The sequence below is a fragment of the Doryrhamphus excisus genome, linkage group LG3 (assembly GCF_037039965.1).
Source record: "Doryrhamphus excisus strain RoL-2023G ecotype Guam linkage group LG3, RoL_Dexc_Guam_v1.1, whole genome shotgun sequence".
NCBI classification, from domain to species: Eukaryota; Metazoa; Chordata; class Actinopteri; order Syngnathiformes; family Syngnathidae; genus Doryrhamphus; species Doryrhamphus excisus.
In genome coordinates, this window is record NC_136359.1 from 12,768,422 (window position 1) to 12,783,591 (window position 15,170).

General features: G+C 40.6%; 1 protein-coding gene across 1 annotated transcript in view; it reads right to left on the reverse strand.

Annotated features, from left to right (window-relative positions):
- The window catches only part of LOC131128272 (uncharacterized), a 54,046-nt gene that overhangs the window by 33,742 nt on the left and 5,134 nt on the right, over positions 1–15,170 (reverse strand). The window contains exons 3-7 of the mRNA XM_078789666.1: positions 13,114–14,312; positions 10,496–10,549; positions 6,240–6,293; positions 4,782–4,835; positions 4,656–4,709 (exon numbers count right to left, since the gene is read on the reverse strand). Of these exons, the coding sequence (XP_078645792.1) occupies positions 4,656–4,709; positions 4,782–4,835; positions 6,240–6,293; positions 10,496–10,549; positions 13,114–14,312 (1,415 nt within the window). The remainder of the gene's footprint in view (positions 1–4,655; positions 4,710–4,781; positions 4,836–6,239; positions 6,294–10,495; positions 10,550–13,113; positions 14,313–15,170) is intronic.

Here is a 15,170-nt window from a genome sequence, read left to right on the forward strand (position 1 = left end):
TAAGTGACCATATGTTAATACAAACTGATTTAATGGCAATATTGTTCTGATATTTTAATATAAAGTGCTGTATAAGGGCTTTTTTTGCCTAAACAGTATGACCCAGATGATTTGGAGTTTGTAATGCGTCCATCTGTGTGCAATGAGGTGTCTGGTGGCCTTGAGCTAAGCCAGGCTGCCTGCATCTCTTTAATTCACTGGATGCAAACGAGTATGTGAACACATTTGCAGTTGCAACATGTAGCGTGTGTGAAAGGTTTAACCCAGATGTGTACCGACTCCAGCCAGATTGTCCGACTACGCCCAGCAAGATATTACCATAAATTATCAGGAAGTATATCAGCGTTTTCCCATGACACCATGTTCTATGACTCATGAGGAAAGAAGAGAGCCTTGAAAGAACCAGATGATTTTTCCTATTGTGTGATTGCATAACATATTCACAAATACACTACCCTGTATAGTACTTAACGCCTGTTCATGTGCATGTGGGTTTTCCCCACAGAATCCCTAACCTTGAAGTGATCTTCTAGCGTACACTCACAAGGAAGCTTCCTAGCGCTCACATATTCAAATGGATTTGCGCTTAATTCTAATGAAATGCAAGTAATGGCAAATGAAAAGTATCTCAATAAGTCTCAATAATGATATATATTTTGTTGTAACTTTCAGGACATACTGTTGCATAAAGGGATAGAATGCATTTAGGGCGGGTCCTCCCTGCATGGAAAGCGGATACCACCAGATGGATATCAACAACTTGAGTCCTAAGATGCTTGCCATTTCTAAGAGGTTACAAAATTAGTTTGTGAAAGGTTTTACATTGACATTGTGTGCAGTTAATGGACATAATATGCCACCTGGAGCCAATTAAGAGCAATGGGGACACATTCATTTCTTTGTGTTGACCATCATTGTACCCAGGGGTAATTTAGGTAGCTTGAATGAGCTCCACTTATAGGATTTGGGATCTTTGGTGGCACATACAAGAAGGCTGTATAGAAGCTGACAGAAATTTTAGGGGGAACAGTTGTGCAGCAGGGCAGGGCTTTATAGAGTGTCTATACCAGGGATCTCAAACACGCGGCCCGCGGGCCAAATGTGGCCCGCAGGACACTAGTTTGAGGCCCCGCCTTGATATGAAAGATTAATGTTAGTGCGGCCCGCGCAAGTTTGATATGGATGCTGTATGGTATCATGTACCCAGAAAAAATTATTACGTTTGATTAATGTTCATGTTAAAGGTTAAATAACTGTTCATAGTTATCCTCCCCATCTTTGTGGAAGTGGTAAGTTTTTGGCTATTTAAGTTTAAAGGAAATAACTTGAAGGCTACCGTTTAGGTAGCTCTCTAGTTTGCGAGTTAGCATGTGTCTCAAGACCCTGCAGTTGCGCAATATGTTGTAAATAAAAAAAGTATAAATGTGACTATAGTCGTGTTTTGTTATGTCTACAGGGCTCCAATAATGCTTTGTTAATTTTAATCTGAAAAAAATAATTATATGTGGTTTCTTAAGTTTTTATTATTTGCCATTTTATTATTATTATTATATTTATTTATTACTGATTGATTGATTTTCTTTATTCTTGATTTGTTTATTTATTTTTGTGCAGAAAAATAAAAATTAAGATATTTGAGAATAGTGGAATGTTTTATCAGAGCTTTTATTGTAGAAAATCGGAACCAAAGCACTGAAAAAGTTTGTATATTTTTCTGTTTTTAATAAATGCGTTTGGTTTTTTTTGGAAAACCTGATGCGGCCCAGCCTTGCCCAAACCCTAGCTCCAGTTGCCCCCAGGTAAATTGAGTTTGAGACCCCTGGTCTATACCCTTGGTTTAGTCATTACTCATAGCATTATACTGATACTGTAGTGCACCACTCTCATTTCAGGAACCATTTCCCTAAGGGTCAATACTATAGAAAAAAACTTACTGTACCATCCACTAAAAGTGAGTCAACACACAGCCATTATTGTCTAAATAGCTATATAATTATAAGCATGGTAGTGGTAGCGGCATGTGCTGTGGCTGCATGATTGCTGCCGGTGCTGGAGAGTTGCGGTTCATTGAGGGAAACATGAATTCCAACATGTACTGTGACACTGTGAAGTAGAATAATGCCCTTTCTTCAGGAGCTGGGCTGCATGACATTTTACCAACATAATGAGGCCAAACACAAACCCTAGATCAGTGATTATTAACCATAGGGCCGCAGCCCAAATTTGGCCCTCAAGCGGCACCTATAGGGCCGCAAAAAACTGACTGTGTATAAAAAAAAACCATACTGCGTAGTAGGTTATAAACTGAAGACACCAGAGATATGCTAGCCGCTATGCTACTATATGTCATCCATGACACGCTCAGTTACAGTGTAGCTTCCGACCACATGGTGGCGGTAATGTGCCAGTCAGTTGTTTAAGAAGCTAACAGAAGATCAGAAGAAGACGTTCAACTAAAACTAGCATTTGACAAGTTTTTAAAACAAAAAAATGAAGACAAAAGTGGTGCCAGTCCCCGCCAAAAGACTACATTTTTATGTAAGTACAATCTTGACTTCATCAAGTACTGCTTTGTAAATGAAGGAAGAGCAACATCTGGTTTTAACTTGTGAGCTTGTTAAACTGTGATTGGATTTGATTTATTATTGAAAACAAATTAATAAGATCAATTAAATCTATACAGTGTTAATATTTAATGGGCCCCCGGGCCACTCTGCACTGGAAAAAAAATTGGGCCTCAACCTCAAAAAGGTTAAGAACCCCTGTTCTAGATGACAATACCTTGCTGAGGGAGGTGATGGTGATGGTGTGGCCAAGAATCCAATGACTAAAATTCATCTGCTCCACCAGTGATGTCATCATGGAGGAGTGGAAGAGGATTCCGGCAACTCTGGTGAATTGAGTGCTACATAACGATAACACTTGACACTTACTCACTGTCAGACATAATCCCTTGTGTTACCATAATTTCGCATAATACACTGCGAAAATATTGTTTTACAACACATTTTTATTTGTTGCATGAGTATCTTTTCACTGATTTACAAAATATTTACATAATTATTGTAGATTTTGGAAACACTTTTCATATTCTTTCGTCACTTTCATGTAATTTCCATGTTTCAGTTACTTTTTGAGTTAGTAGTCAGTAATCTAGTTAGTTAGATTAAGCAAGAGTAGATCCAAGAGTTAAATTGCCCATTCTGCTATGAAATTGTACTTACATTAGGGCTAATAGGGTCTTGCTATATCGAGCAATTACAGTAGATCCCCATTTTTCACGGAGGTAATATTCTGGGACCACCAGCAAATGTCTATTTTTGGCACACGACTCCTGCTGGCTTGAAGATGATGTTCTCCTCTCATTTCAAATCACTCATTCATTAATTTTCTACCGCAAGGGTCGCGGGGGTGCTGGAGCCTATCCCGCCTGTCTTTGGGCGAGAAGCGGGGTACACCCTGGACTGGTCGCCAGCCAATCACAGGTCACATATAGACAAACAACCATTCACACTCACATTCATACCTGTGGACAATTTGGAGTCGCCAATTAACCTAGCATGTTTTTGGAATGTGGGAGGAAACCAGAGTACCCGGAGAAAACCCATGCATGCAAACTCAAACATGCGAACTCCATACAGAGATGGGCAAGGGTGGAATTGAACTCGGATCTCCTAGCTGTGAGGCCTGTGTGCTAAACACTCATACCGATTTCAAATCACATTTGCAATAAAAGTGTTGTATTAGACTAGATTCAGGTTCAGAACCCTCCCCTTGTCTCTTCATTTGTCGATGTTCAGTTGCGACACACACACACACACACAAACAAATATGCGTCATACACTTAAACTTAAAATGTGTTAATTGATAATGCAAGATGAACAGATGAACAGCCCTTAGCCCGGTCAGTGCTTCCAGTAATGACTTACAATCATATATTAACTTGTGTTCACTTGATTGTCAAAGCGGGTATTCCCAATGTTTTTGTCTCACAGCACACAACTATGCATTCAAGGAATGCTGAACTAAGATGCTTGACGAAAAACATTATTAGTGAAGCATAAAAAAAAAAACGTTAAATGCTCACTGGTACTCTTACTTGTTTTCAGTGGGAAAAAAATTGCACAATGTAGTTCATGATGTATGATGCACATTAAACCACAAGTATACACAGGAGTCGTTTCACCTCCTTGTGTCAAAGCAGGTGCTCACGTTTACAACCTCCGAGCTATCCATTTGGGAAACAAATCAATGGATAAGCTGTGGGAAAGGCTAACACTGAAAATCACTTAGAATGTATGTTTCTGTATTATAAGTGATCCTTCTATGGAGTGAGTGTACGCTGCATCATCAAGTCATAACATGAGCTTTAATCTGGCTGGCAGATGTAAAAACTGCAGTGAATCCAGAACACAGGTGTGCTCCCGGACGCCTGCGTTACGTTAGGCCGCTCTCCAAGCAACAGCCGAACATCTACTTTTTGGCTCTTGAATATGCATTCCAGATTAGAGCAGAGAGGCTTGATATTTGAATGACTGCTGAAAGATATCACACATATGCGCCTGTAACATCTTACAGATGACTTCCTGCTAGGCTAGACTTAACTACATGTGCAAACATAAACAGATTGTGAGACAAAACAGATTGCCTTGTACCTTTCGCCCATGTTGGCCAGGCGGTCCAACGAGGCCTGTGACACCAGGCTCTCCCTGCAAAGACAAAGGCGGTCAATACACCATTATGTGTGCAAATAAAAGCTCACAGAGAATGGGAATGCATACTTTTTGTCCTTTTGGGGCTTGACCAAGGGACACACCGGGATCACCTTTTTGTCCCTGCAAAAGAAACAGCCTTTTTATACATTACCCATAGACACTTTGTTTACGTTCACACAATCAGCAAGTAATGAGCTCATCCTTCTCGTTGGTGTATTTGCACAGGCTTGCGGCCCATTTATGCCCTCCAGGAACTCGGTTTACACCAAGCCGGAGAGGAGCAACTGCAAACATTCTTCTCCCTTTTTGGGCAGTACTGTACGGGACTGCTCTGTGCATTCTGGGTCAGTGTTTGGTGTCTAATCACACCAGTGAGAAAACAGCCTGCACAAGAGCCCCATAGGGGGAAAGTGACATGATTGGCTGGCTTGGAAGGAAAAAGATTGCATTTGGTGAACTCCTTTTTTAAGGAGTATGTGGGGCATCGTTGACGCAAACAGTTCAATCAAAGGTGGAACAACTTGACACCTGCAGTGTATCGCCTCCTTCATGTCAGCCAAGAATTGGCCACAGATGAACTTTGTGGGAATTCTCTGCATGTCTGGTTGCTTAACAGAACCAGGAGCGGATTTGCACAAAATTATGTGAAGATTTCAGCCCAAAGACGTGATTTGTTGTTTGACACAAAGTCCTATTCTAAAACCTCATTCATCTCAACTTTCTTCTGTGTTTCCACAGTAAATTTGAGACAATAGTTTGTGACTGAAATTCAACTTGTCACAGTTTATCACCATTACATTCAGATCAGATAACGTAAGCAAAACAAACGTCCATCTTTTTAAGTTTGAGTCAAGCTGGATTGGTTCGGCTCGACTGCATGTTAACTTATGCCGTGACACATTTACGACCATGTGGGCACACATGTTGGAAAATGTTAAAAAACGACTGCATTTTAATAGGTTAACCTGACATGGAAACACTTCTCATTCCGGGATAGCATAACATATAGACGAGTGACATCAGCTTGACATATTTTTCTTAGCAAGCTGCTCGCTCAACAAATCAAAGCTGGAACATATGCTGATGTCAAGCTATTGTAAATTAGTCGGCCGCTCTTGAGACTGCTCTCTTCTCCCAAAAATAATTTTTAAGAGGTGTGAAGAGTTGCTCAGAGTAAAAGAAGAGAGTGGACTTTTTCACTTATATGCTAAACATGTGAAATGTTTTTATTCACATTATTGTAGATCTTGTTAATTGCATTTTGTAATAATTTAAATGCTAGTCCTGTAGTGATTCATTCTTTCTCAACCAGACAACCTCAGAACTAAACCAGTACCATCAATGATTAAACTGATCGCTAGTCTCATCACAGCGTGGTTGAGTGGGAATTTGCCTGATACTAAGCTGTATAAAAGTCAACTATGTGAACCACTAAACTGAAATTGCCTGTCCATTTTGCCCTTTGGTCATTATTATCTTACCTAAAAAAAGGTAAGATGCCAAAGTGCTGACTTAATATTGTACCTTCATTCCAGGAGGGCCAGGTCGACCGGGGTTTCCATGTGGGCCAACTGGACCCTGAAACCAGAGAAATGTGATTAAGACCAACAACAAGAAGTGCTTGTCATTTGTGTCAGTATCATCTGACAGCATTATACAAAGCACTATAAAGTCATACCTCACCACTTTGTGGTTCGAATTTCTGTACATGAATGAATGAATAATGATGTTTCGTGGTTGAATACCACCATTATTAGTAAAAACAAAAAAAAATGTATATTAAAGCCCCCCTCGACCATCTCTGTGTGGAATTTGCATGTTCTCTCTGTGCATACGTGGTTTTTCTCTGGGTACTCCGGTTTCCTCCCACATTCCAAAAACATGCTAGGTTAATTGGTGACTCCAAATTGTCCATAGGTATGAATGTGAGTGTGAATGGTTGTTTGTCTATATGTGCCCTGTGATTGGCTGGCCACCAGTCCAGGGTGTACCCCGCCTCTTACCCAAAGACAGCTGGGATAGGCTCCAGCACCCCCGCAACCCTCATGACGATAAGCGGTAGAAAATTAATTCCTTCATTAATTAATTTTAAAATAAGGAACTCCACCTCACAAAAAACACTTATCATGGTTTGGACCCAAGTAATGCTGATAAACATACAAATATGCTTTGAAAGGTCAGTTGTTACATTTTATGGTGGTTCAGTTACATAACAGTTAACTCATTAGCTACCAACCTATGTTTTTTTTCAAGCCGACTGCTTGCTCCCAAAGACAAAAAAAATGTATACATCTTTTATGTTCTTTTGTGCCAGAGGCAAAGAGGTGATGATGCAACTCCACAATAGAAGAGATCATGTATGATGCATTTTTATGCCAAAAAAAACGCCAAAATGCGCCAGATGTGCATTTTTTTCGTGTATGTCTTCCATAGAAATACATGCTCCTCAACAACCAGGAAATGAAAAGGCATTTTACCGTGAAGTTACTCATTGAAGGAAAATTTTACTGCATGCACACATGTGCACGCTCATGCAAACACATGCACACACACTCCAGTTGCAAATGTGAAAATTGTAAATAGTTCATGTAGTCATGTGTGTAAACAACAATTGTTTTGTTGTTTCTGTTGTGACATGGTTGTTTAGACATTTTGGCTAAATATAAATGGCTAAATTTGTGTCAAAGTGAAAAGCCATTCTTTTCCTTTTTTTGTAGAGATCTGATATTTTGCTGGAACTTACCTATGTTCTACTGCTGGTTAGTAAAAAACGGGAAAAGGTAAAAACAGTTATTTGTAATGAAAGATGAGAGTCCAGTCTTTCTTTTGGTATATACCATGTGTATAGTATATAGCCCAACAACACAAAGCCGAGACAGCTTTTGAAAAATGGCTGGGATTGAATGAGTTAAGTGTGTTCAAACGTTACCTAAAGCACTGCCTGGAGAGTCAGGACACAGCTCCAGGGTCCTTCTGTTTGTGTATGGGTGCTCTGTAAGACCTCATGTGTCTCCTGCATGTCTCTCCTGCCTCCCCACGTTATGACATATGGAGGTTATTTTCCTTTTCCATGCACTTTTCCACGGGTAAATGAGGTCCCACAATGTGAAGGCCACTCATCCATCACATCGTATTCCTCTCCTTCCCCGTCCATTGGCTTTGTCCCACAAACTGTAGGCATGTGATTTAAAACCTGCTTCTTAGGGATATCCACGCCAAATGCTTTAGAAAAGCAAATCAGAGCAGGTGGGCAGTAGTGAAAATACATTTCATCGTTGATAGGATCGTAAATTAATGCAAGCTAGAAAGAGGGGGTCGCCTGGAAAAATAAAGCGTCATAAAGAATTCTTGTGTCCAAGAATTGCTGAGCCGAGGAAACCTTAAAGCATTAAAACATGTTCAAAGGCCGAAGCAGGATGCTACTGTATCTTCTGCCCGTTCTTTGACTTATGCAGGCTTTCCAAAGGTTGTGAAAAGCTTTGCACTGGAGGTGAACGTAAGGGATCAGATTCCACCTGGTGATCCGTTCCATGTCTCTGTTTTTGATCTGACTCTACATTTCAGCTTGCGGGGTGAAGTCAAAGAACCTCCTGCTCCTTTTCGCCTTCAGACGGAGACCTTTCTTTCCCTACGTAGGCGCTGGGCATATGGAGACACTTAACAGAAGCTCATCCACAGACTGTAGTTGCTATGAATTCCCCTTTTTGCTCCATATTAGAACGTATGGAAGCCATTATGAGCAGCAGTAAAGGAGCACAAAAAGGGAGGTACAAATTGCTGATGGTGCAGCAGCCTACTCTGATGACAAGATCATTATAAAAATGAGTCATTGTTGCTTGCAATGGAGACACAATTAGACATTTAGCTGAGCACACACACACTTGCAGACAAAAGGGCACCTGCAGGTTGAAACCGTGAGCACATTTACAATGTGTACCAATGACTTTTACAGGAGGGACACGTGTATGACTTCTGTTTTTATGGGCCATTAGTGCACAACAGACCCACTAACACCTCCACTGTGCTATTGATGTCCCCCTAACTGTTATTTCCACAGACCTGAGTTGCTAAATAATCGCTTAATACAGATACACTACTATATGAAGGCTATTAAATCTTTTTTATTTTGCTACATTCTTTAAATATGTTACTTTGTTGTGCTAATTGTGCTAATATTTCTACCATCCAACTGCTGCACTCAAAATACTTCATTCAAAAGGACCAAAAATAAATGCACTAATCAGTGACTATTCAAGCGGTGACTATTTAGTGGTATCTTGTGTCGAATTTGCAGAAACAGCTGAAAAAACTGTGTGTTCAATTTTTTTGGTTTAATCGGTTCATTGCAAACGCCTGTCATTTTGTATATTTTGCACACAAAATGTTTTCATTTTTTAAATACTATTGAGAAACTGATAATATCTATTCATTGACAGTATCTGTGCTCTATAGACTGAACTTAAAAACAGAACTGCACTTTTTTTTGGAATTTTGCCCACAATTCACAATCCTTATGTGAAACATGAATCCTTTTCTTTGCATTATAAGGCCAGAAAACGAGTTAATATGAGCTAGCTAACAATGCACTTCATTGGGACCAACCTAGAGTATTTCGACAATGAAGCCTTCTAAAAAAAAGCCTCTAACATGTTGCATCGCTTGATACACATGCTGTGATCATGCATTTACACATACACTGATGATAACATGTATATCATAATGACATATACAATATGTTATTTTGATTATTTAAAACACTACCAAAATGTATTTTCTCGGCGCATTGATACACATACTTATGTTACTTTCACCAACAGCAGCATATCTCCAGTGACAACCCTTACAATCTTGGCTCTACTTGGGATGGCTGTGTCTTCCAGCACAAGATGTGTGCTCCAGTCCTCAGCTAAAAAATGCCTACGGCAAACCAGCATCTTGTTTAGACTTTGTCATGAAATTGAGAGCGAGGACTCCTCCATCTGTGAATGATGCTGAGACAAGTGCTTAGCCAGGTGTCAAAAGTGCAAAAAAAGTGTTTCCAATAATGGCATGTTGAGTACATTGTGAATACACTCACAATGAAATTACTGCCTGTCTCTCTTTTTAAAGTAGAACGTTTATAAAAAAAAAAAAAATTTTACTTGAAAAAGAGGACTTGCTGTGAGGTCACTATTCCTAATCTTTCTAATTTCTTGCACACTAAAGTAATGTCTGAGTGTCACTGTGCTAAATTTGTGTCTGTGGTGTTGAATGATGAATGAACTTAAATAGGTTATTGGTGTGCCACAGCAAAGACCTGCTGAACCCCAGACAAGTAGGTCTTTAAATGCCTTTAATACGATAGGGACAAAGCATTCTTTCTTCACTGCTGAAAGGGATTAGGCTCTAACAGCCTGCACCGGCTGAGGTCTCACACGGGCAACAAAGGCTCTTGGGCAGGTAGTGTTCATACCTACCATTGAAGTACATACTGTAAGTCATACAAAAAGGTGCCTTTTTTGGGATGGAATACTGAAATATTTATTAGAACTAATGTTTTTTTCTGCAAATATGCTTTTTTTCGGTTGCTGTTGATGATTTTATTGACGATAAAAAGTATAACCATAACACAAACGTATCCAAATGAACCGAACCGTGAATTTATCATTGCACCCCTAATATGTACATATTTTCCTGAATAAACAAAGCATGATCAGTGGTAATTTGGTAAATTTGTAAACACAAAATGGATGTGAGAAAAATATTTGTTCAGAAAGGTTTGGTCAAGAGAACACACTCACCCGTGGTCCCCTCTTTCCTTGCTTTCCTGGCATTCCCGGAAGTCCTTGAAAACCCTGGAAAGAATCATGTCATCAATAAATACATTTTTATAGTCTTTAATGAGTCTATGAATGTAAACCTAAAAGCATGTAACAAGAGTTGTATTCATGTTGGATTTTATTGTATGTCAAATCAAGTATTTAAAGTGATTTAAACACTGTTAAACACGGACAGCAAAACACTGCCAGGCAAGTGATATTATTAAACCAGTAAAGTTCATTTGTGACATATTGACCAGACGAGGCAGCTCACTTTAATGAAGGGCATTGGCCAGCTTTAAAACAATTTCATACATGGATTAGCAGAGCTCTAAAAGGTCAAAACTAATGAGGGATCTGACGAACATGAATGCTCTTGAAATGTTAGCTCTGTTAGTTAGTTTCCCGTGGCTCCTGAAATTACACAATAGAGCCTGTTCTTATGAGACTTTAGTAGGTTTGTTACATCATGTAAAATTTGGGGGCGGTTACTTCTTCTTCTTCTTTTTCTATCGGCTTTTCCCTTTAGAGGTCGCCCCAGCAAATCAATCTCCTCCATCCAACCCTGTCTTCTGCATATGTCTCTTTCAAACCAACTACACTCTGTCACTACATCCATAAAACTCCTCTTTGGCCATCCTCTTCGCAGCATCACTGTCACGATTGGGCTGCACCCCCTCGTGACAGCTCTTAGTTTTCCTCTTAGCCTTAGTTCCTGCTCTTATTTTGTAGTATTTCCTGTGTTGGTCTGTTCTGTGTCCCGTCACTTTTACTTTCCCCTTCTACGCGCACCTGTTTGTAATTTGATTGTCTTATTTAGTTCAGCCGGGTGCGTTTGCCTTTCGTTGGTGCATTGTTTGTTCTTTGTTCATTGCTACGTGTTGCATGACAGTGCTGCATTCGCCTGTTTCGAAAATAAAAGTTAAGCTTTTACCTGCACCATTCGCTTCATCTCTGCATCCTGGGGTCGCACTGCAACACCCGCATGCCGAACCGTGAAAATCCTTCTACTAATATATTCACTATCTCTCCTCTGGACATGTCCGAACCATCTCAGTCTGGCCTCTCTGACTTTATCTCCAAGGCCTCTAACATGTAATGTCCCTCTGATGTACTTGTTCTTGATCCTATCCATCCTGGTCACTCCCAATAAGAACCTGAGCATCCTCATCTCTCTCATCTCCTCAAATAAGTAAAACCACTGTAATATTAATTTCAGGTCAGTAGCTGGAGATAGTACTTTATCATACGGGATAAAATTGTCGCTTATTGCTGATATCAATAAAATAAAAATGAAATTATACCTAACCTGCAAAAAGGACGGGGTTTTACATGGACAAACGTGATAATTGCAAAGAGGCTGTTATTTCTAAAATTATATATAGAACAACAACTTAATTGTTAGCAGCAGCAACAGTACCAATGCTGTAAAAGCGCTAAGGAGCAAACTGCACAGCCTGCATTAATACCAGTGATGCAGTAAGAAGCAGGTGCATGAACTTAAAATATATAAAATTGGTCAATCAAAACATGTGGTAAGATAATAATGGTCCGTCAAACCTGAATGTAACCCCATCTTAATCAAAAGACTAAAACCCATTGTTGAAAAAAAACACATGCAGAATGCCTGTATAAGTATAAAAATTGACTGACATAGAAAAGTTTGAGGTTTGTTAAACTGATCTACATTTGATCTACATAATAATCAGTAGCATCCCATGCAACGGTGATGTGTGTCAAGTACAAGATGTCATCATGTGAACCATCAAGAAAGTGACCTTCACCACAAAAATGACTTTCTGCTCTCATCGAAAGAGTACTGAGTGGCTTGAAGAGCTGTGGTTTTCTTCACCACCGCGGCAGGAAAGATTTATTGCAACCCCTTTCTCTGAGTTGGGTCAAACATGTGCTAATGCATGGAAGGTCTCCTTAACAATGGAAAATGCATGTAAGCATTTTGTGTTCACCAGAGAGACAGTGAGGGAGACCGCAACAAGCTTGTTAATGTCAAAGTTAAACATGCTGACGCAGCCAACTGCTAATCCCGCTACACAGAGAAAGGTGGATTTAAAAGGCAATTCTTACTGAATTAAAGGTCCCTTATTAATAAAATTATTATTTTTTCTGCAACTTGTGTTTGCCGTTCAAACATAAGTTGAGGTTTCTGTAAGAGACTCATCGTGCGCACAAACTGGAAAGCCTGGAACAACAAGTCTGTTTTTAGTTTAAGAGGTTAATTGTGCCTTTAAAAGAAGCTATCACCTCAATAACAGTCTCTACTGACTGAAGGTAATAAACTGGTCAAATATAAGCCTGTTCCTAGCACCTAAATTAAGGAAAGCAGAAATTGTGATTGTGACCTATCAACACAGCCAAACCCAAGAGACATGTTCGATATCCGCATCAGCAGCCATCACCTCAGTCTTGCTTATGAATGTGATCCAAAGTCATATTAGGAAATTAGTCTGCAGGCACACGGCAGCCAAAATTTGTGAAATGGCCTAATTAATCTCAATCATGTATCACACAAACACAAACGCAACTGTACCGGGAACTCTTGCTCAAAGTTTTTTAAAGTGATCTATTGTCATCATACTCACCGGAGGTCCTGGTTCTCCCTTAAGTCCAGGGGGTAACGCCAGCAGGGAGACGTAGGTCGGGTCCAGGTCAAACGTTTGCAAGTCATCTAAGGCTGCAGGAGTGACGGGAATAATCGGTGTGGTTTTGACATCATGAGTTCTTTTGGGGTTGGGTTTCTTTGCAGTTCCTGTGTGTTCATCCTGAAGAAAGTAGGATGTGGAAGGGGAGTCAGTGGTGGTCTGGACTGTGGTCTCTGATGGTCTTGTAGAGGATGGTAAATCTGTTAATCCTTTCCCAACAAGAGTGCTGCTATTGCTTTGTGTTGTGTTGTCTGCTGCTTGGAAAGGTTGTTTCTGTTGAGGTGGAGATGCACTGATCCAAAGGGGTGTCGTTACAGTTTCAGACTTTAACGGTTTTTCAAACCCTGCACGGTCCTCTTGCACTGATGTATCATTCCACGCAATAATGGGTTCCTGAGCTGGTCGTGAAGTAGGATTCGGGATCTTTAAGGATAACTCTGTTGATGACAGTGCAGTTATATGAGTCATGTTTGGGTATGTCGTTACTAGAGGTAGCAGGGGTGCCAAAATAGGCCGGTATGTGTCAGCTTCTCTGCAATGTTTCTTAATGTAATCACAATAGTTCTGAGCAGCCTCAGCCGACGGATAAATGTCAAACTGGCAAATGGCACCTTCAAATGGCACCGCATTGTGATTGGTTTTGCCCAGTAGGAATAATCCCTCCAGATCCAGCATCTCCTCTTTCTTGGTATGCAAATATGCATGAAGACTTCTGTTCCCACAAGAGGTATATAAGGTCACTCGGAGTCCTCGGATTTCCAAGCCCAGACTGTGCCACCGGCCATCGTGAACATCATAGTCGAATGTGACAGAGTTCCTGTGGCCCACGTGGACCAGGACCTGACCCGGTATGAACTGCACACCAAGCTGTACTTTTCTTCTCTTGGACACAACAGAGAAAAGAAAGGCACTGTTGATGCGGTGAACAGACAGACAGAGAATAAGGGAGAGATTGGCGGTGGAGGTGTAGGAAGCGGGAATGACGGTGCTCAGAGGGACCTGGATGCGTGCCCTGGGGGTGAGTATGATGCCAGACTTGAAGGGGATGATGCCGTTAGGGATGGATCGAGAGCGCCACGGTGTTGACCCCCCACCTGCCCTTTGCACAGTGAGACCCAGCTGCTGAAGAATATCTACATCTTCAGAGACACAGAGGGGAAATGCCAGATAAAATATTACAAAAGCTTTTATTTTTCTGCTACATAAAACAAAATGTATGTTTGAGATGCTGCAAATCTAATGCTAATTGCTTGATGCACGTGGCATGATGAAGACTTTAAACATTTTGAAACAACAATGTTGTTTGAAACAACATTTTGCGAGCAAACTCAATTTTTGCCGCCATTACAGGCCACTACGAGCCAGTTGGGAGGCAGTTTGAGCCACTGCACGCCACTAGGCACTTTATTGGCGACACTAGGCACCACAGCAAATTGCACTGGCGCGAACTGGCACCATCTGGCGCTGGCCCAGTGGACTCTTAGCATAAATGAATTATTGCTTCAATTAGCGCTTCTATTCACTTACTGAGTGCATTGTCTATAACAGCCATCAATTCACACCAGGTCAAAAAGCATCTGAAGTAACTGCTGTGGCTGTAGAAAACCTCCTGATATTGTTTTTATTGTGAAGTATCATGAGTGCTGACCACTCATTTCCCTCTGCATGCGCTTTCAAATGTTGTCTGTGCTACTCAGCTTGAAACTCATGCGTCTTCCACTTGTCATACTGTAGTTTACAATAAATCCATTATTGGTATTAATGTTCCTGACCACTATGACAGCATTGGTTCTGTTGTTGCTCTATTGTGTAATATCCATCTATCTAGGCTCACAGGTATGCCTATCTCAGCTGTCTTTGGGCGAGAAGCGGGGTACAACCTGGACTGGTCGCCAGCCAATCACAGGGCACATATAGACAAACAACCATTCACACTCACATTCATACCTATGGACAATTTGGAGTCACCAATTAACCTAGCATGTTTTTGGAATGTG